Raw genomic sequence first — 23,070 nt, 5'->3', positions numbered from 1 at the left:
CAATCCATGTCCTGGGGACCCACATTTCACATTTTGTATTCATTATCTTATCTAACAACTCATTCAGGCTCCAGGAACAGTTTGAAAAGCCTTATGCTAGATAGAGGAATAGGGGCCCCTGATAACAGGGCTGAGAGAAACATTACCATTTTCTCAGGTGTGTATCTTTTCCTTGTATTACATGGCTAGTTGTATATGTACAGTATTTTAATTCGTTCAGATATAACTTATTGAAATGTTGAAACGTTTTTATGCTGATTAATGAAATCAAGCAATTCTATTTCTTCCTCATTTTTATAATGCTTTTCCCTTATTTTGGTGAGGTATAGATTATATTTGAAAACTGTTTTTCTTTTCATTTTCGTCTCACTGATTCACGTATAGTTTCTGTGGTCTTGCAAAATAAAATCGCACAGACAGCATCTTTCCTTCTATCCACCACAAAACACCAACCTAAGCAAGGCGATTTCTCACTAGTTTCTTAGTATTTTTGACGACTGCTGTGCGTTATTCGTGGAGTTTGCGCTACACGAATCCTTTGAACATGTAACCACTATTAAGTTAACAAGATTGCTCAAAGTCACCGTTTTAGCTGCCGTTTCAAATGGCTGTGGGACAGTGTTATCCACACGTAGTGTTCATGACTAATACGTTCCCGTCAGGGTCATGCGACTACAGAGGACCACTGTCCGGAACTGTAGTCAGACCCAGAGGAATGATCGCACAGACCCGATACGTGTGGAACGACACGTCTAAACCGCATTGCAAACCACCAGCCAGCCCCCTCACCCCCACCCCTAAACCTAAAAAAAGAATTTAGGGAAGGAATCCTCTTCTGCACTAATAAAACAGGCAACAAACTTGACATTAACCACTTTGAGTAAATTCATTATTTTATTAAACCAAATAATTAAAAAAATATATTATTTTTTGCAATAAGCCCATATATATGCCTAGTAAAAATAAATAAAATAATAAACAGTAGTAATATGAGTCGACCCTTTTTAAGAAGATATATTATACAATGTACATATCTTACTAAACATGTGCAATTTGTGTCTGTATTTCCTTCGACACACTGCACGACTTTAGCAATGCAAACCACACTGTGCGACATGGATCTGATAAACTTGGGTACGACATGCGTGCAGACTGTACGCTATGACGCACGTTACTATAGAAGAATAAAACTTAGTGCTAAACAAAAAGAGCATGATGAATCACACTTTGGCAGTTATGTGTGCTGAAAAAAGTGACAAAAAGAGGGAAGAGATAAGAGCTTGAGGTAAGCAGTTTTATGTTTTAGCGCCGTGTCGCGTTGATTTCATGTCGCATTTTATCGGCTGTACAGTAAACGTGGGTCGTAGCAGCAAACACACTGTGCGATGATCATGCTGAATTTCTAACACACTGTCAGAAAATGATCGTAGGCTATTTTTGGTCGCAAGACAGTGAAAACGGCCGTCTTTGAGCCTCTCTCACTGTACGACACAGGACCACCGTTTACACAGAAATCGCCACGATTGTTTCACGATGCCAATCTTTCGCCTGGTACAGCCGAAAATAGTGCAGTGCGTCTCGGGTTCTTCTTCTTCTTCTTTTGGAGTCTTATGGCAGTTGGCAAACAAACGATAGGTGCATTCCCGCCATCTACTGGGCTGGAGTGTGGCTTGATGGAATAGGAAGAACTAAAAAAAAAAATATATATATATATAGATAGATAGATAGATAGATAGATAGATAGATAGATAGATAGATAGAAAAAAATTGAAATAAAAAATGAAACCCTTCTAAATCCTGTTAAACAGATCTAGTTTTTTGCGTCTCGGGTTTAAGCCATTGTTTACTGGTGTCGTAGCTCGAGTTTGGAATGAAGGGGACGTGACTCTGTTGTCCAATCAGAGAGCAGAATGGGTGTGGTCGGGTGACGGGAGGTCAAACCCACTCGACTTCAACATACTGCGCACGAACAACCGCGTCTGAAGCAGTGTTCCTCACCATCGTGCGTACGGTTACACGGTGTCAGTAATTAGCCCCATTAAATCTGCGTTTAAAATATCTGACAGTTATTAAGCTACATAGAGAGCCTGTGATCTAATTCATTGCCTGCAAATTTTGATTATTTACGTTTATACCAGTAACCAACAGCAAAAATGAAGACTAAATTCATCAATGGCGTGTCTTCCTCGCCTACATTGTCTCTGGGTTTATTGGTAAACGAGAATGTTCTCGAAGTCCAGCCAGACAGTGAGAATGACTGCAAAGACATTATTCGACCGGATGTGCCCGACAACCAGACGAAGCATAGGGCGTATCTGTGGTGTAAAGAATTTCTTCACGGAGCCTGGAAATCCATAGATGAGGATGATTTCCAAATCTCTATTATCAGGTATTCTGGTTTGCTAAGCGACTAGGAATGTAAATAACTGCGACATGACTGCTTTTACTTGTGTCAAGACGGCACCTTAAAAGTAACATTATTCGGAAATGGGCGACACGCTCACTGAAAACGCGCGAATTTCCTTTCATACGATGATTTTGTACTGTATGTTTAGCTTTCTTTGGTCATGAGATAATAGCAGATTGGGCAATACTACAGTAATGTGGCTCAGTTTTCCATGAACTGGCTGTGTCTTAAAACCGAGTGAGCTGCCCACATAGAGCGCATTTCAGGCACTTCCTGTGTAATATATATATACAGTATACATTAAAATGCAGGGACTGTGTCTCAAAGCCTAGTTATGTGCCTTAAACAGCATTTTGGAAAATAGAATACAACGTAGTGAGCATTTTGTGTTTCATAGATGTGTGCAGAATTTTAAGGTATCAGTTTTGGTGCAGAAATGAATCTCAAAACGCTTCCTGTTGGGAGCATTATTCTTAGTGGTATTGTCTGGATGTAAATAATGATGTATCCTGATTCATTGTAAGAATGCAGTTCTTTTCTTTTCTAACATATCTATTTTGCTTCTAGGGGAGGCCTCAGCAACAAGCTGTTCCTTTGCGCTTTGCCAGAGAAGCAACCAAGCATTGGAGATGAACCACGAAACGTGCTCCTTCGCCTGTATGGACAAATTCTGCAGGTGTGTTGTTAGTTTTTTTTTTACTTGGTGAAATGTTCAAGTATGAATTAAGTGCCATATTGCATAGTCAGGTCTAATAGTATGCAAAGTAGTAGGCCTATGTATTAGCATTCTTGATTTGTAATTTTAGTATTTAAAAAAATATTATCACCTTAATGCTAAGTAACCTATGCCTTAACCATTTCAACCCCAAATATATGTTAACTTTTAAGATGTATAGGTCAGGTTTTTGTGTTATTTTCCTGTAGTAAGCTGGGAAGTATACATACATGCATACATACAGGACGTTATTGCCAAATGTTAAACCTTGCCATTTAGTCTGAAACTAGGTATTGTGTATCTGGGATAGTTTGGATGGCAGTAATTTCAGTTTAAACCGTTAAAACAATTAAGCAGTTTATTAATTTGTGCGTTAAACTAGCCAAAAATAACCTGTAATCATGGTTTTACTGAATTAGTGACTGTTGTGAGATATTCATACCTAATTTCATTAGGCAGAATCGGTATTGAATAAACTGCCTCAAACAGAGATTTTGTATTTGTGTGTGTTCCCTCTAAATTTAAAGAGGCAGTTTTTATTTGGTGATGTACCTCCATCGCTGTACTTGCGTGTCTTCTTTGCCGTAGGCTTGCCAAAGGAGCGTGCCTTGAGCACTCTTGTTTCCAGGTGATCCCAACATAGCACTCACGGTACAGTATGCGATCCCTGAAGCCACAGCATTGTCTTCAAGTTTATGCGCATCTCAGTCTTTAAAATCTTTGAGAACTACGCTCACAATGTGCTCTCTCTAAAGTATTTTCTGCCTCTGTCTGCTTTTTTTCAACTCTTTATTACTCCTTTGAAAAATATTTAGATGCCGTTTACATTACCAAAGGAGTTGCGGCAGTGAATCATAAGGGATTTTGGTGGCATTCCACTTTTTTTAATAGAGTAACGCTTTAGATTAGGGAACACATATTCACTATTACCTGAGAGTTTTCCCTCAGTGAACTCCTAATTTGATGTTTATTGATAGTAAGGTAGTTGTTGTTGTAGTTATGTTTAGGTATAGGGTAGGATTAAGGGATCTAGAATATGGTCATGCATTAATATGCGTTTTATACGTATTAATAAACAGCCAATATGATAGTAATATGCAGTGAATAATATTCCCTAGTGTTACCTTTAATATTTAATTTATTATGCCATATCAGTAGCATTATGATAATAGCAGCATTACTTATAAAGGGTGTGCCTTATGATTATTGTTCATGTAATGACATAATTTTTAGCAAATTAAAATATTTTCTGCTTTTTTTCATATTTGTTTATTAATATATTTCAAGTAAAATGTAACATATAAAAAATTATTAGCTATATTATATGACAGATAGATCAATATTTTCCTAAAAATAAGTAAGCTATAAATGCATGTGAATGAACACATTATTAAGAAGTGTCTGAATGTTCCCTTTGGGCTTTGGTGTTTGATTTTTGTAATGATGAGTTGCTTTTAATCTCTGGATGTTTTCAATAAACAGCTGTCACGAAGCTTATGATGTCATACCTGATGAGGTGTCAGTAGGTCCACAGTCCAATCCTCTGAAGTCAGGTGTTTAAACGTGGAAAAGAACTGGTTGAAGTCAAATGACAAATTCCAGAGTGTGTGGACTTTGCTACACAGCGATTCACAAATAAATCTTAGAGTTCATTAAGGCATTTTATAAGCTCTTGTGAGATTTACATAGTGTTTATTACCATGGACACCAAACCCTTTATATATTTTACTTGTAATGGAGAATAGCGTTGTGTACTAAATATTTGTGCTTGGTCTCAATGGAACATGTTTTTGATAATTGTTACCTCCCATCATCCTCAAAGGCCAAGGGACAAGCTATTTGGGTCTTCAGAAATGTTTTGTTTGGACCCGTCTCGGTTGTGATTTCAAACTTTTAGGTAAAATTTTTTTCCATGAGCTCTCAGGTTTATTATTGTTACATTCTCGTATTTTAGTATATTGTCTTTGGTGAAAAAATTTATCACTTGGGACCCCTCTTTTTAATGCATCCCAAAATAATTTTGATAATCATTTTTGTTTTGTTTTTTTAGTAAAAATATAAAAGAATTCTTGAAACAGCATGTTCACATGCAAAATTGTATAAGGTTATAGGACTTGTGTTCAGTAAATACATTTTCAATCAAGTTAATTTTTTTACCCCAACTAATTTTTTACAACCCAGTCTCATAAAAATACGTACCTCTGGGTACTTTTCTGCAACACCGTTTTTACGTACCTTACTGCACGTTTTGCCGCACTTTCAAAGAGAAATGTACACTGAGTGGCGCTAAAACACGGGTTCAATACGTCATCCCTGGCATGTTTTTATTACGTTGATATAGGTACATATTGCTGTGTTTTTATTATGTTTCTTCAGGTACGTATTGCGGCGATTCAGAATTCAAATATCCGGGGACTCTAGCTAAAAGTTAATGGTCTATCGTGTTGGAAATATGCCCTACACCAAACCCAACCCTAAACCTACCCGATAGTGTTAACAAATGCAAAACTGATATAAAAACACATTTTTTGATGCAACCGTGCCATTTTAACTAACTTAAATGCAGATTCGAACTGTTTTGTCGAACTGTAATTACGCGGGATTCGATCCGGAGTTCCTCACCTCTTAAGTACGTCTCCGTACTCCGTGAGCTACCAAACAAACCTATCGTCTATGAAAACCAATTAATATGAAGCTGGATATGTGCGGTGCTAACATTCAAATGCATCAGTTTTCAAATCTCTCAGCATATTAAAAAAATGTTGAAGTCACAACATAATACTCTTCAAGTAATTGTGCGAAAATTACGCTTTATTAATCGAAACTCTGTAAATCATACTTTGTGTGAAAATAATTTAAAAGGTGTCAGAGTTTTACTGCTTCTAGTGTTCATTTCTTTTGGAAACTGCAGTGATATGTACTTATTGGTACGTATTTCGCGTCTCGCGAAAAAGTGCCCCCAGGTACATTTTTGCCATGAGACCGGGTATATTTTTTATATTAATGCTTAAAACTTACAAATATTTTCCAATGGGGTAAGAAAAATAAGATTTTTTAAAAAAGAAATGCAAATTCAATTTAACGATTTAAAAGTTATAAAGTTTATAAAAATTATATATAAAAATGATAAAAATTATTATTATTCTCTGAAACGAATTCTGTATTATGCAACTTTGTTTCTCCAGTAATATTGTCTTGTTTTAACAATATTTAAATATTTTTACTCAAAACGAGATAAAAAAAAAATTGAATTATAATTATATAGTTATTATTATATTATAATTAATTATATTGATTGTGTAAAGGTTCATATTCATAGCTATAAAGAGAGATGGCCCAGAACTGATAACAGCACTGGAACGCATTTCCTGACACTTTTTTCCGAGTTGCATTATTTGCCTGAGAGTCACATAGCAGTGCATCCTATTAGAAGCTTTTCCCAGCATTAACTTCACTGTCTCAGTTCAGTATCAGCTGTCTGGCCTATTGCAAATTTTGCTTCTATCTCTTTTGCATGTGTAGTTTTATGTCCATTTAGCTTAGGTGCATCCACACAGGGCTGTCAGTAGTGGTACTGTTGAGATGGAATTCCCCTCCTAACTGGACATTGATAACACCTGCATGTAGATACTACCCCTGTGCTGCTGTGAACTGATCTGCTTCAGTAATCCTGTGATTCTGCCTTGTGTATTAACAGGCACTGGAAAAACCCAAGCAGCTGCTGCTCTGTAGTCACATGGCCATTGCTTAGTCAGATAACAGGGTAGGGAGGGAGAGAGAGAGAGACTGTGTTTGAAACCTGAAAAATGCTGGCTTTGCAGGCAGTATATGGAGGTAGGAAGGCATGATTCTAATCTAACCGATTGCTGAAGGCAGCATTGATGTATCCTATGCGCACTGTTTAGCCGTTTGGTGACTATAAATAAAATAAAAATAAAAAAATAAATAAAAGTGGCATCTAATGGAGTGATTGAAAATGAAATAGATTCAATAATTTCCCCCTTTTACCAAGAAATAAGCCATGTAGTAATTTAAATATCTGGTTACGTTTGAAGCTCTTTTGAATTTGTTCTAGGTCAAAGGTGCCCAGTCCTGTTCCTGGAGATATATCTTCCTGCAGAGTTCAGTGCCGACCTTGATCAAACACACCTTTCTCTAATTATCAAGTGTTCCTGAAGACTTTAAATATTGTTGGTATAGGTGCGTGCAACTAGGGTCGGAGCTGAACTTTGCAGAAAGTTAGATCTCCAGGAACAGGATTGGGCACCCCTGTTTATAAGTCATTAGACACTATCACAGGTGCATTCAGACACACCTGCTTGTAATTGTCATGTAATCCTAAAGACCTTCATTAATCAGGTGTGTTTGATTAGGGTTGGCACTATGTTCTGCAGAACAGTGGCCCTTAGGCCCAAAGTTGAATTGTCTTGAAGCACTTTAAATTGTTTTTAGGAAATCTGTCTGAAATCAGTTTCTGTAGTTCATATGTGTTATTTTCGTAGAAGAATGCTGTCTGTTAAATCATTTGACTCACTGGGCAGCAGACCAAACTTAAAGTGCCAGACATTTCAGAACAAATTTGAATGAAGAGCATGAGTCGTTGTCACATACTATGTTACATATTTTGAATAAAGAATGAGAAAACTCTGATTCTCCCGATACGTTTCTACTTCCAATGCAAGCCATTGATGGTGTTTGTGTAGTATGTTTTGAGGAAGTTTAATTTCCTTCCAGGTTTTTCCGTAAGAATTATCCTCCAATGGGAAGGCCATAGTGTCCTGTTTAATTTCTGAGAGAAACGGATGTTTTTTTACCCTGCAGGTCAGCTGATATTCCCTCGGCAGGTTTGTTGCGCAATTGTGTGCCGTTCTTGCTTAATTTCAAACATTGGGATGAAATTAGCTCAGTGCTTTTACCTGACCTCATTAAATTGAGCTGTAGTGAGAAAAAAGACTCAAGACCAATGCATTATTCGACTTTGATTATTAGTACTTGGCAAAAGACTTTCTGTTGTTTAAATATGACCCTAAATACAGGAACACCTGTGCAATCCATGCTTAAAGGGTTAGTTCACCCAAAAATGAAATTAGCCCACAAATTACTCACCATCAAGTCATCCTAGGTGTATATGACTTTCTTCTTTCATACGAATCTGAGTTATATTAAAACGAGTTATATAAAAAATTGTCTTTGATCTTTCAAGCTGTTTAATGCCGCTCAGCGGGTGTTGCATGCATCAGTCCAAAAGAAATTAAATAAAAACCGACCATCCATTAAAAAAAAGTGTCTCACACGGCTCCGGGGGGTGAACAAAGGCCTCCTGTAGCGAATAGATACGTTTTTGTAAGAAAAATATCCATATTCAAAACGTAATAATCACTTTAATGTAGCTTGCGCCAACAGTTGTACACGGAAGCAGCTCGCGGATGACGTATGAGGTCAGCTTTGCGCATGCGCCACTCAGAAGTGACGCACGTGGAAGTGCAGGGGAGAAATCAAAACAAAACAATGGTCGCTTATTAAAAGTACAAAACAAGGATTTGTAAAGAAGAATTAGAGCCCTGCATGGGCCTCAAATATAGGCCCTAGCCCGACAGCTCATCAGAATTCTTGGCCCGAGTCCAACCTTAGCCCGTCTCCCCCCCTTCTCCCAAAACAGCTTATACTACTGTTTCAGCTATTAAAATAGTTCCGTTTTGTATGTAATGTCAAAGTGATTATATTTCGTCTTGTTTTTTTTTTAAGTTAATTTAGAAAAACTTTTGTAGTATTTTTTTGTTCGTTAAATGTACGTTTTAGTTTTTTAAAGTAACAACCAATTGGCCAGCGGCAGACAGTGAGCTGATAGCCTATATGTTTGATCAATTTAGCCTTCTCAAATCATCACGACTTGCCTAAAATAAAATCTATACAAATAAAACAGTTCAAACATATCACAATGTTAGTTTAAATGTTTAACCTATATAAATGTGCGCTATTCGACGCATATCTAATCGTTTGTGCGGAGAGCTAAAGCGCGCTTTACAGGACATAGAGGCGCCGGCGCGATCACTTGCATTGGAAACAATGTAAAATATGTCGTCATTTTTGCTCATAAAGGTAAGAGTAATGCATCACTCGGAACTGTAAAGGGTCTACTTTTATTTGTGTGCACTCACAATATCAACAAAACGTTGTGCTTTTATAAAATAAAAGATACATAGGCCTACAGGATGCGCTTTCAGCAATTTCGGCCAGGAGCGCTTCACAATGATGAACCGAAACGCAGCGAATACTTGCCTCACAGACTTGCTAAATATATCTATAGAAAGCTTTAAATTACTACTTTAAAACTAAATAATTCAAATCAAAAACAAAAACTCTCTTTATGTAATTTATAAAATCCCTAAATAGGCCTATGCATTTCTCTCTAAAGGCGCGTTCAATGAGGAGATGGCGAGTCAGGATCGTCATCTTCATCTTTGCGACATGGACTCAGAAAACACTAATTTATTAATAAATAATTCAAATATCCCCTTACTATTTCCCCCGACACATTCATGGTAATTACTTTTGCTGGGGCTTTGAGGCACGCTTTAGCCTATTGCATGCGTTTTTTGCTGTCATGTGCAAGGATATGTTTGCAAACTGTGCACTGCACATGACCAGTTGACTCACTACTGTTTGCTCTGGTAATCAAATCAAAACTCTTCCAAAATGCAGCTTTTCCCGAAGCATTGGGAACTTTTAGTAACTCCCCACGCTCCAACTTCTCCCTGATGCTCTGCATGGTCAACTGTCACCTGTATGCTAATGCGTGCGTATATGCTTTGCGTATTGCATATGCGATGTATAATATTTATAATATAATCAATATAACAATATTTCATACAGTAGCCTATGTGTGCTCTGCGCGTAGGGCTATATGGGCACAATAAAAGGAGAGAAGCTAAATGAGCCCTAGCCCGATCTGTAAAAAAAAAAAAGGCCCGAGCCCGGCCCGAATAGACACCGCGTGTTGGGACCCGACGGGCTTGCAGGCCTCTAAGAAGAATGTTGGAGGATTTCGATATAAGCCAAGAGGAGACTGGTTTTCCTTTGCTAAAGTAAGGAAACTTTGCTTCCTTTGATCCTGTTAACAAACATTGGTTTTCACGAGACTCACCGGCGCATGCGCAATGCTGCCCTCTTACGTCATCCGCCCGGAGCTGCTTCCGTGTACAACTGTTGGCGCAAGCTACATCAAAGTGATTATTACGTTTTGAATATGGATATTCTTCTTACAAAAACGCATCGATTCGCTACAGGAGGCCTTTGTTCACCCCCCGGAGCCGTGTGAGACACTTTTCTTTTATGGATGGGCGGTTTTTATTTAAATTCTTTTGGACTGATGCATGCAACACCCACTGAGTGGGATTAAACAGCTTGAAAGATCAAAGACAATTTTTAATATAACTCCGACTGAATTCGTCTGAAAGAAGAAAGTCATATACACCTAGGATGACTTGAGGGTGAGTAATTTGGGCTAATTTTCATTTTTGGGTGAACTAACCCTTTAATGCTGCCTTCAGTTGCACCTGGGAAACTTGTTCCTCTGAGTCAGGTGTTCATTATTATGACATGTCACACATTCATGTTGGAAATGGAACAAGAATTAAACCAAATAATAACTACAATTACAATAATTAACAAAATAACTACATCTGAATATAAAATAATGAAAAATATTAATTTATGTCACTTATTTATACATGGTATCACAACTAAATGTCAAGTAAACCATGAAAATTTGAGTGATTCGCTACACCTTTCGCTACGGACTTGTTTTCCACTCCCTGATCGCTATATATAGATTATACGTATATGTAGATTATATATACATTGTCTGTATTATAGATTAGTGTTTCCACCACGTTTCAAATAACTTCTAGAGTTTCCCACTTGTAAATATGACATTGATTGGTCATTCCTGTTCTCGAAACTCGTAATTACGATATTTACAGTAATTTACCACAGAGCAAGACTGTGATCTTAAAGGGGTAGTTGACACAACATTTTAAATTAAAAGTCATATTTCGTTTACCCTTATGTCTCTCCAAAATTGGCTTCCTTTCATAAGTGGAACACAAAAATATAAATCTTGATTAATGTAATTAATTAATTGAAAATATCAAACAAAGACAAGAAATTGACAGTTTTGAGTCTGATCTTTTTAAAGAGTCAACGGATCCAGTTCATGAATCACACTGATCTGGTTCTTGCAGCATTTAAGTGCTACTGTAGAAGAAGTTGTTCAGTGAATAGCAACTTAAATGTTGGTCTGTTCCTCACACAGAGTTATTGCATGACTTTTATTTTTTCATTTTGGAGATTGGCAGCCCAGTTCTCATTCACTTTCATTATATTGAAAAGAGTTGCCACGATACTCACCAGGGAATGTAGGAGTTTGTCATTTTTGTTTTTGGACTTTCTGTTTGCCTTTACTTTTACCATATTGGTATGCCAGTTTGTGATCAAAACGTTTGCATAACATTGTCATGAGACAAATGTCGTTCAAGTTAAAGGAATGCCCTTACATTTGAATCATTCATGCTCGCAACATTTGCCCTACCAGGTTTGGATTCCTAAGGCAATAGTTCAAAGTACAGCACTCAATGACTGATACCTGGTAAATATATAATCTCTTTGCAACCTGTTCTTAGATGATCTCTAATAGGAAGGAACGAGTAAAAGCAGAACTATAGTGTGTTTTGAAAAATTTAGATATCTTACACAAGTACTTCCCCCACATAGGAAGGGAGCTCTTTCGGTTCTGTGTATTAACACTTGGCACAGCCTTGTCCAAAAACAGGCTTAATGTCATTGCTAGTTAAGCAGCCACAATTAATGACTGGGATGTTTGGCAAGTTCTGCCTTGCTCAGCACAATTGCCTCTCTTGTTTTTTTCTCATTTAACTCACTTTGCTCCAGCGCACTGCCATTGAATTTGCTTCTGCTCATCACCACTGTTACAAAATGGCTGGCTTGTAGATTGAATTGATTTCAGTGCAAAATTCATTTTCCTTTTTAGCATCACAGTTTTGACCTAAGGGACCGAAGATCCTATCAGAATAAACTAAGCAGGGTTTCATTGCAGTCTGTGTAGTTTGTTGACCAATCTTGGCAGTTGATATAACTTGTTGAGTGTCCAAACTGTATCCGTATGTTTTTGTGTTTGCAGGGAGCTGATGCCATGGTACTGGAGAGTGTTATGTTTGCTATCCTGGCCGAGAGGGAGCTTGGGCCCAAACTCTATGGCATTTTTCCACAGGGGAGACTGGAACAGTTTGTCCCTGTGAGTCTTAAAGTTTGCTGCTATGATGATTGAGAAGACAATCTGGATGTGAAACAGTGCACAACATGTGTTTTGACACTAATGCTTATGAATCCCTTTCTTGAAAATTGCAAGATAAATACATTGATCTGAATCATTTTCCAGGATTTTAAATACACAGAAACTTAAACCTGTGATGCAACTTATTGTGTTTTACTTGTGTAATTGTTTCTGTTTTAGTTCTAAAAACACAAACTGAAAGTTCAATGTTTGTTCTGCAGAGTCGAAAATTGTCCACAGATGAGCTGAGTGTCCCTGGTATATTTGCTGAGATTGCTGAAAAGATCGCCAGATTTCATGGAATGAGAATGCCCTTCAACAAGGAGCCAAAGTGGCTATTTGGCACTATGGAAAAGTGCGTGATCATATAACATCTGTCGAATTATCACTTGTCCTGTGCTGAAAATCCTTTTCCTAATTTGTCTGTTTTGGTCAAAAATGACTGGCCTTTTAAAAATTGCTTGTAAATTGTTATGCTATATAATCACTAAATCATGGATTAAGTCTTTTTTTTTATTATTAACTCATTTTTTTTCAATTAGTACAGGTTTGAATTTCTTTTTTGGAACTTACTGATTTTAGGACTGATATGAGCTTATGAACCTGTTTTTGAGTGAATTTTTTTGTAGACTGGTCATCTTTGACCACAACAAGTGTAACAAGGTGGGAAAAAAAAGTACTAAAATAATTTTTGGGAAGCCGTTATACCCTGTGGGAGCAAAGTCAGTAGGTTTTAGTCCTATGCGATAACATTAAGTAGCATTTTCAGGAAAAAGAAAGAATGGCTAGAATGCAATATGAGGGTTAAGTAAAGGCTGTCTAGTTTGTTTAAATTCTTAGAAAGGTTCATGGTGGGGAACTGCATCCTTACTGTCAAGATGTTGACAGGATTGAGCTTTTCTGGTGAAATTCAGTCTACATGTCAAGAGTATAAAAATAAAAACACGATTTATGTAAACCCAGTTCCCTGGAAGAAAAAGTTGTACTGTTTTTTTTTTGTTTCATGTCTTCTGGAAAACCCCATAGTCCAGGGGTGTCGAACTCAATTCCTGGAGGGCCGGAGCCCTGCAGAGTTTAGATTCAACCCTAATTAAACACACCTGATCCAACTAATCAAGTCCTTCAGGCTTATTTAAAATTTACATGGTATGTGTGTTGGAACAAAAATCTGCAGGGCTCCGGCCCTCCGTGGGACCTAAATATAGATTACCAACATTTATCATCTCATACTACTATATGAATTCTCCCTTTAGCTTTCTTAATTGCAAAAAATAGAAGACTTACTGTCTGTATTTGCCTGTATCTACTGCACAGGTACATGGATCAAGTGCTTCAGCTCACCTTCACCAGGGAACACCATCTACGAAATTTCTCCCGCCTTTTGAGCTACAACTTGCCTCAAGAGATGGACAGTCTAAAGTAAGATCTTTATTATCTTGATTATTCCGCACAGCTGTGATTTCACTTCTGTTTTAGGGGAATTATCTTCTCGTCGTGCATTTCCACCATGGTTTCATTGACCTGCTTTATCAGAACCCCTGGAAACTGTTCACACTTTATGAGATTCGAGAGTGACTGATAGCTAGATAATGTATTGACAAATATAAAAGGTGTTTGGTGACTGTTCATTATTGACGTCTTTTGTATGTTTACTTAAATGGCTGTTTGTGTACACAGGTGTCTACTTGAATCTACTCTCTCTCCTGTTGTTTTCTGCCACAATGACTTGCAAGAAGGTTAGACATGGGTTTACTATGACTGTCTGTATTTCATTATTGTTTCTAACAAAGGTCTACCATTGTTTAATCAAATGTTTTAAAAGTGCTGCCTTGTTTTAAACAGGAAACATCTTGCTCCTGAGTGGCCGTGAGAACACAGACAGACAGAGGCTCATGTTGATTGACTTTGAGTACAGCAGCTACAGCTACAGGTCCGTAATATTCATAGTCACATTCATTCCACACGATTCAGAAAAAGCATATGCAGCTAAATTCCAAGAAAACAGCCTGGTTTTGTTAACAACCAGATGTTTGATGGGAATTAAGTTTTGATCTTTTACCTCCCACATCTTTGGAGCTGAATTAAAGAACTGTCTGTTTCTCTTTGTTATTCAAGACCACGTAGTTGTTTCTGATAAGTTTGGAACACTTAAGTTTGGGTGCCCCATTTCTAAGAAAAAAACCTCTAGACGTTGAAGGCTCTGGCATTGATCCCACACTGTTGCTAGGGTACTCGCATTCTTGCACGTGCTCAAACACAGGTCTCACAGAGGATCCTCGGGCAAATAAGCTCCAAACTGTAGCACGTTCTTTTAGGAGCCTGGTTTTGTTAGAAGGGGGTCCTGTATTGGCAAGATCACTGATCCAGTGATGGGCGACAAGGGTCAAGGCATGCTTTGTTTGTTTTCCATCCTGCCATCCAGTGTAGTCTCCCAGGGCGTAAGTGACCCGTGTTTAGGTCCATTGACAGTGCTTGTCCAGCAAAGTGGTAGGAAATGAAGCCGGGTTTCCCAGCCACAGAGATGTGTGCTTTGTTCAGTTTCCACAGCAGCTGTGAGCCTCTTCTTTCAGTTTGCGTAAAGTAAGAGTCATGTTTTCTCTTTTTTTTGTGGTTTGGCTCAAAACTGGTAGAAACCTAGTGACCTGGCTCACAATATAATTTCAACCGTGGCAACTCTTGGAAGTTGTTTTAGCATGTTAATAGATATGACAATGTTAGTATATTTTGGTCTTAGTGGACTAGATCTGCTACACGCTCTACTGCTGCAGAGCCAGTATGGATTTGCTACTGCTAATAGATATACAGATACACTGTTGTGAGCCTGTAAGTTATCTTGCTGCTGCATTATTAGGCATACATAAATCCTGTAACAGATTTAGACCGGTGGCGCTAGGGGAGGTCAAGGGTATAAGACGAACTCCAATTGCACAGTGCAGGACCAACTTATTGCTTGTTGAGCAAGCAATCTGATTGGCTGCAGAATCAGCCAATCAGCTTGTGCCATGTAATACATGACTGCATTGCTATCTAGAGTAGAGTTTCTAGAGTTTCATGACAGACTAGGAATTTATAATCTTCCCAAACAGCAATAGGACAATTTCAGTTAATGCTGCACTTGCACTTCAGTTCACAATATTTTAGACCAGGAATTTAAAAAATGGAATTTTAAATATTATTTTGTGCAAAGTTGTTGGATCAGCATACCAATGTTTGGCATTTGTAGTCGGTAATACATTTATTATATATAAATTGTTATATATATATATATATGTATATAATTATATAAACCAAATGTTATAATATTCTCATGAATGTGGGAGTCAACCAAACAAAACCTCCTCCACAATTACCAATGATTTCTAAAGGATCAAGACTCATTATGCATTATTATCACATTAACAAATGTTGTTGATGGGGTGCTGATCTCCTTTCTTTCTCCCACAGAGGATTTGACTTTGGAAATTTCTTCTGTGAGTGGACTTATGACTATACCTATGACAAGTTTCCATTTTTCACCACGAACACCAAAAATTACCCTACCAAAGCACAGCAGGTTTGTTTGGTACTTTTTTTTCTCCTCTTAAATCTATTAACCAGAAAAATGGCATTACATTTTGTTTTGTTTTCTCAGATGCATTTCTTTCAGAGTTATCTGTTGGAATCTCATGCTGGATTTGAAAACTTGAGTGAGGAGGACCAGCTGAAACTCAAAGAGGATATGCTAGTGGAGGTTAACAGGTGATATACTTACTTCAGATCTATCTTAGGCCGTTTTACACACATTTTGCCATCAAATTGTAATTTTATAGATGATTATGTAACATTTTCTTAAGCTTGTTGATTTGGAAATGAGGCCCATACAATCAAAACAGAAAAAATAACGAGGTTATCCATGTTGGGTCTCGTACTATACTACTATAATGGATATAAAAAGACATTTGGACCAAGTCCAGCAGTGATTCACATTTCCAGAGACTTCACAAACGTTCTTTCCATCTGTACTTTGTGAACTCAGTGCTCTCTCATTTAGGTTTGCTCTGGCCTCCCATTTCTTCTGGGGATTGTGGTCCATAATCCAGGCCAAAATATCAACTATTGAATTTGGGTATATGGTGAGTTATTGCAAGAAAACTGTCAAATATTTGTGTGTGCAGTTGTTATTGCTAATGTTGAGTTATTACTGGGTTATTCCATTGTACTCGGTGCAGCTCTTAGGTAAGACAAGAATTTTATCAACGACAATCAGATACTTAAAGATACGACCTTTGCAATATCTGCGCTGCCTCACAACCCTTTGGACAGTACACAAATACTTGAGGTCAGGGTAACATGACTGTAAACCTACTGAGTGTGTGCCACAGTAATGTTTCTGATATAAAATGTTTAATTTGTGTATTTAAATTTTTTTTAATGAAGTTTGAAATTGAAAACAATGAATAATCTACAGTGAGTGTCTTAAATAACAATCTTAGAAAAATAAAACGTGTTCAAGGACAAGATACAAGATAAAACAAAAGGACAGTGACACCCAAGATAGTCCAAATAATGTGCATATACCTTGTAGAACTGATCTATTATTAATATATATCTTTTAAAAATGCTAATTGTTAATTCTTTAATTATTTTGTCTTATTCTTTATAGGAGTATGCCATGGCCAGATTTGATGCATACTTTGAGCTGAAAAAGAAGCTCATGGTTTAAAGGAAACATGCATAAATTCCCAACCGACAGAAGGAAGAGGGAACAACCGCTCATATGGTGTCAAGAAAAGAGCGGAGCAAATTTCGAATGTGCTTGAAAGAGGATGCTCTGCATCTGTAGTGATTCAACCGTGCTGCATGGACCAAAATCAATGCAACGGATATATTTAAAAAAGGCTCTGTGCATTGAGTGTCCACATATGCTGCTTCTCAGTGTTTACAAGTTTAAGCTTCTCACATTTAACACACCAGCCTGAGCTTCTGGAAAGTTGGAGAAAAATTGTGGAGAATAACAAGGTCACGTGCCAAAAAAAAAAAAACAAGAAAAAAAAAGATTGTAGGTCAGAGCTTAGGAGTGCAAAATATCTTATGCAGCTGCAGTTTGATTCATAAGTCAAAGAATGGTGTGGCAGAAAGTTCTTCATACTACCTTAAACCTTGTGGTGTTTCTTATCACCTAGTCATCTGCTGTAGTGTTATCTATATAACCGGTGATAGAAGATGGCAGTGAAAGAGTAGGGTTCAAAAACTGGGCCTGTTACCAGAAATTGGTACAGCAGACCAAACTGTGTTGCCACTGTGGTTCTGATGATTCAGTATTGTGTTTCCAAGTTCTCCATTTCCATTTTATGGGGGGGGGGGGGGGGGGGGGGGGGATGTTCTTTTTACTGGATGAGTTACCTCTTTTCTACTTCTAGTAGATCATGTCGTATTTGATTTTCTAGTAGATCCGCATGATGTGAAGTGAAATACCTGTGGGACTGCACCATCTGCGTGCTCCTTAGGAGAGAGATGGTATGAAATATCTGTCTTAACAGTGGAAAACTTTATGGTTTTGACCATAGTGATATCATTCACCTCTTGTTAGAGGTGCTTGTTTATTTTATAAGAATTTGATAAGTATGAGATCACCCGCCTGTATATGATTTGAGACTGAATTGATAACTGTTAGACATTCATATAAAACTTTATATCAATCTGTTCCTAAAATAACAGCCTTTTGTATAACAGTTGGTCCAATTACAATTTCGCAGTGAATGTTTATGAATGTTTATTCTCCTTTTCTGTTTTTTTTTTTTAAAAATGCTATAAAATTGTTTTACAAATGAACAATATTTACTTAATGCATTTAGTTTTGCATTTTACTTTATATAACCTTAAATTACGGTAAAGTAATGTTTATTTTTTCATATGTTTGAAATGTAGGTATAGTGATACAATTGTATTAAGGCAGTCTTGCAACAGTAATGTCAAAGGCACTTTCTGAAACAGTTCTGTGAAACATTTTTAGTACTTGTAAATGTAACTTTACTATTATTTTTCTGTAATGGAAGATGTATATTTCTTAATAAGAAAGTGTTATGTGTCTTTACTGAAATAATGTAAGTGGATCTCTTGGGCCCCCTTTTTTTTACTGTACCACACTGGTGATCAATTTATGTCTGTTTTCACACCACACATCACACATATCTTAAATCATATAAAATAATATATATATATATATATATATAACTGGTCTCTATGAATCTTAATGAATTTTTGCAACATCAGTAAACAGGAAAAGTGAAAGTATAATGTTGAATGTAAAAAAACAAAAATAATTGAATATAATTCCTTTGTATTTTAAAATCAGCTGTCTAAACCTAACTTAACCATCTGTTAACATCAATATAAAGCCTCTGATGCTTTTTCTCTATAAACACATTAAATGTATAAATATAAAAAATGAGGAATAGAAAAAGAAACATGATTTACACTTCTCCTTATAAGAATAGAATTCAACCGTTTGTAATGTACTAATTCATGCTTTGCATATGTGAATAAAGGGTTGCAAGATTATTTTGTCTCAATATGCCCTTTTCTTTTTTTCAGTCAGTTCAGTCCGTGTCAAATTTTATGATGCCAGGGTTATGATCATGTTCCAAATCTTAATTCAGTGATGATAATTATAAATGTGAAGATGAGTTTAATAATAGATGACAAAAATATAAAACTGCAAACTGAAAGGGAATGGAAGAACATTGTTATCCAGATACACTCATTTACAATGGCATGTAATTCAGCTTTCGACCATAAAGCAGATTCAGGCAAGTTGCGTTTTCTAAAAGTAATGACCTAAAATCAATTGTAACATACATAATGGCAGCACATTTCTAGAAGATTCTCTGCAGAGATTCAGACAGCCAGTCCTTGCACTTCAACAGGTGTTGCTCTACAGTCAGAAAGATGAAATCACAGGAACAGAATTCAGTTCCATTTTTGAAGAGTGACTGTAAACCTCCAAACCCATAAATCACGTAATAATGAGTAATGCAGTTATGTTTTGCCCTATGATGACAACTCTTTCACTCGTCAAAGTTCATTGAAATATATCTCAAGTATCAAAGTTCTGAATGAATTCTATGACAGGAATTTGAAGTCTGACTTTTAACCGGTTTGACTGGTACACATGCCAACGCATAATAAAGAAATGGTGACACAAAACAAAGGGCACTGTAAAGGGCAGGAAATGTTTTGTTTCCAAAACAGTGCTGTAGGGTAGTCTACACCATGTACTGTACAGTTGGAACAAAGGGACAGTTGAAACACCTTAAATAAGGCTTCAGCATCCTCTCCTATAAAAGTTCAAAGATGCATGATTCTCGAATCTTAAAATATAGAACAATGTCTATTTTTAGGGTTAAAAATTTCATTTGACCCTCTCCTTTTTGTCCTTTCATGACTGTAAAACTGAACACTGATATGCTATAAGGTTGCTATTGGTAAAAACAATTCCTAATGACAATACGTAATCTTTTGCAGTTATAAAGTAATGAGAGTGGATTCGTGAGTGTCGTGCCAGTAAGGTGTCCTTGACTTGGAACTGCTGTTTTTTTTTATATATATCTTTTTTCTTTTTTATTTGATGTGTGGGAGGAGGGAGGTTTTTGGCTCTACTCTTTGTCTCTCTAACAGATGCCAAATTGAAAGGTCTGGCTGTAGTTCAGCAGGGTAAAGATAATGGAGAGCAGGACAGACAGGCAAACACACTCACAAAACTCTGAATGTAATTGGAAATCAAAACAGTGGCACGAACAGTGAAAAACAGAGATTTTTTCCCCAGCTTGTTGGATTTACTTAGTTAAAATGAGTTAATCGAGCATAGTTTTGTGAATGTTTGTTGCAACTACAATGGGAGCGACCGATTTCAAACACAAGTTTAGTTCATTTGAATTGAGACAACACGATTTCCAGTTCCCATTATACTTTACATAATACTCGCGAGTTATTTAAAAATATTAGAATTAGAAAAATGAGAAAATTGAGATATGTTAAAGCCGGTTTACAAAAAAAAAAAAAAAAAAGTTTTTTTGAACTGTTGTCTTGCTGCTTATTCAGCCTTTTTGCGTGTTTTTAAGACACAAGTTAAACTTTTTGTCATTTACAAGATGTTCTGACTTTTGCTGGTTAACAATGTGGTGAAGATTGGAACTTAGGTTGAGGATAGGCAAATGTTACGATCTAATTTATGTGTTATAGCCTAGTAAAATAATATTTTTGTGTTGCATTTCCTTTACTTGTCTATGGCAGTGTTGTAGAGCTCATTACATAAATCCATTCCACAGCTTTATGTCCAGGCAGCCTAATAATAATAATAATAATAAAACAGATATGCCCTTATTTCAGAAGTTGACACAGAGTCAGCCAATCAGATTAGAGCTTGCCAGATCAAGCAAGTACTTTCCAGTTTGTGTGTAATATGCATCAGCGTCAGTGAACTGACTGTGGGTGGTCAGTGAATGTGTAATCTGAGGACAAGAATAGCTATAGCCTAGTTCACTGCAAGATAATCAGTTGAGTTTGTTTCACATCTTGTCTAATTCTCTTGGGTTTACAGTTAAGTTTCCACTTCACAGGTTTTTGGGATTGTGTAGAATGTTGTGTGACAGAGAATGGAATCTGACAGGCTGAAAAACAGAATTCCTGTTCCTGCTTTGTTTGGATTTCCTGCAGTGTGAAGCCTGTTGGTCTTTAAAGAATGTTTCTTGATGTCTGAATGCCTCAGATCAACTGAGATCTTTTTAATCTGCCCAGAATTCAGCCACTATTGTTTATGTTTATGGTTGGTTTTACTCCTATTTAAGCTATAAAGAGAGAAATCTGTGAGAATATACAATAAAATAAAAGAATAAAATAAAATGCACGATCGGCCTCTGTTTGATTTTCTCTAAATTTCACTTTTAGTCACTATTCCAGTTTTAGGTCATGACATCCTGATTTAGTTGCTGTCCAAAGGTCTGTTTGTATTTGTGAAGAAATTGATTTTGGAGCACTTTGGAGCTCACACACACAAAAAGCTATTAAAAAAATTATAGACCAAAGCACTTCTGACATAAAAGTCAGTTTCAATTTGGCTTGCAACAAAGTGACATTAGACACAGAATAGGAAAGGAAAACAGGCTAATTCTAACTGTTTTTTAACTTATTAATAATTGCCAAGTGAAACTGAAATATAGGTTTTTATGTCAAATTAAGTGCCCCAGTTTTCAATATTCCGTTTATTTGTACACGTCAATGTACACAATCTACAAATATAATGATAGAATGAATGGTACGCCCAATACAATACAATACAAAAAAAAGACGTCAATGTTGTTAATAGATCTATTCGTGCTGTATAATGTACACATATATTTGTAGACACACCCAGTACATAACACATAGTAACACATCAACAGAAATCAAGTTCTGTAACAACAAAAACAACAATGACAACAAGAGTAATTATCTTCTCAATAGTGCAACAGTCTCCATTATGCCCTGGGCTGATTCATTAGTATTGCATAAGCAGTGTGTGAGCCAACTCTACATATCATGTGTTACTGCAGTAACAGCAGTGGTCTGGAACAGCTATGGGAGCATCGCTCATGTCATAAGACCCATATACGCACAGCCTGAAAATATCCTCCACATACACATATCAGGGCATATCCTGTACTCTGAGCACATACAGAGCCATACATATAATCAATAAATATATGTACATGTTCAACTCCTACAGAATGCTTTTCAAGTTGGGTGACCTCAGTAATCTTGGGTTTAATGTAATTCCCAGTATTAGGAATTGTTTTTTACATAGACCATTGTATCCTCATCTGAAACCGTTGATTCTTTCTTAAGGGGTTCAGTCAAAATACAAAACGCAATATACTTTACTTAAAAGGAAGCAAAAATGAGAATTGTCATCATTACCTCACCTTCAAGTTGAAGACTTTTTTTCCCTCTGTGGAACATAAAAGGAGATATTTTGATTAATATTAATAAACATGAAGTTTCGGTGTCAGTTTATTGAAAAAGAATACAATGGAATTTCGATAGGAACCAACATGCTTCCAAATATCTTCTTTTGTGTTTCACAGAAGAAAGAAATCTATACATCCTGGGAATGACACAAAATGAATGACAGAATTTTCATTTTTGGGTGGACTAAGTGTTATTTTGAGACATTTTTACTTTCCTTTAGACTGCTATTGAAAGTAATTTAATTATTAATTATAATTAGTCCTTACAATTTCAGTTAGACTTTTACAGTAAAAATAACATACTTTGCAGCTCATTATGACTGAAAATACAGTTAAATGCACATTAAGCTCTAGAGCCAGCATCAACTCATCTTTTTCATTTGTAAAAGAAAAGAAAGAAAAAATGAGGGAAATGCATTAACCGTGATGCACTTACAATGAAAGCATATGGGACAGAGATAGTCAAAGCTATTTCAAATAAATATGAATATATGTCTTAGTTATTTTAGCAGTTGTCTAAATAATCTTTTTTTTAGGTTGGGCTACTTTTTTAGACGGAGGAATTCTAGTTATGAATCCTGTGGCTGCAGTTTGTCCTAAATCTTCAGTGCTA

The 23,070-nt window shown here is 36.6% G+C and overlaps 1 protein-coding gene across 1 annotated transcript; it reads left to right on the top strand.

Annotated features, from left to right (window-relative positions):
- Nucleotides 1-1,945: 1,945 nt before the first annotated feature.
- On the top strand, nt 1,946-19,012 carry LOC107583738 (choline kinase alpha-like). Its single transcript, XM_016270035.1, has 11 exons — nt 1,946-2,389; nt 2,975-3,083; nt 12,322-12,435; nt 12,696-12,829; nt 13,789-13,893; nt 14,152-14,210; nt 14,317-14,404; nt 15,919-16,027; nt 16,106-16,212; nt 16,505-16,586; nt 17,117-19,012. The coding sequence occupies exons 1-11, from the start codon at nt 2,154-2,156 to the stop codon at nt 17,174-17,176; spliced, it is 1,203 nt and encodes a 400-aa protein (XP_016125521.1). The 5' UTR covers nt 1,946-2,153; the 3' UTR covers nt 17,177-19,012.
- The last annotated feature ends 4,058 nt before the right edge of the window (nt 19,013-23,070 follow it).

The sequence above is a fragment of the Sinocyclocheilus grahami genome, unplaced genomic scaffold (assembly GCF_001515645.1).
Source record: "Sinocyclocheilus grahami isolate Dianchi unplaced genomic scaffold, SAMN03320097.WGS_v1.1 scaffold55.1, whole genome shotgun sequence".
In the NCBI taxonomy this organism is placed as follows: Eukaryota; Metazoa; Chordata; class Actinopteri; order Cypriniformes; family Cyprinidae; genus Sinocyclocheilus; species Sinocyclocheilus grahami.
Note: the sequence above shows the minus strand (reverse complement) of the source record. Positions and strands in the feature narration are given on the sequence as shown.

Excerpts from the sequence above, each read along its gene's own strand:
- LOC107583738 (XM_016270035.1), top strand. The coding sequence starts at position 2,154 with ATGAAGACTAAATTCATCAATGGCGTGTCTTCCTCGCCTACATTGTCT. Across the intron at positions 12,436-12,695 it reads GACTGGAACAGTTTGTCCCT|AGTCGAAAATTGTCCACAGA; the intron begins GTGAGTCTTAAA and ends TTTGTTCTGCAG. Across the intron at positions 16,213-16,504 it reads ATGCTAGTGGAGGTTAACAG|GTTTGCTCTGGCCTCCCATT; the intron begins GTGATATACTTA and ends TCTCTCATTTAG.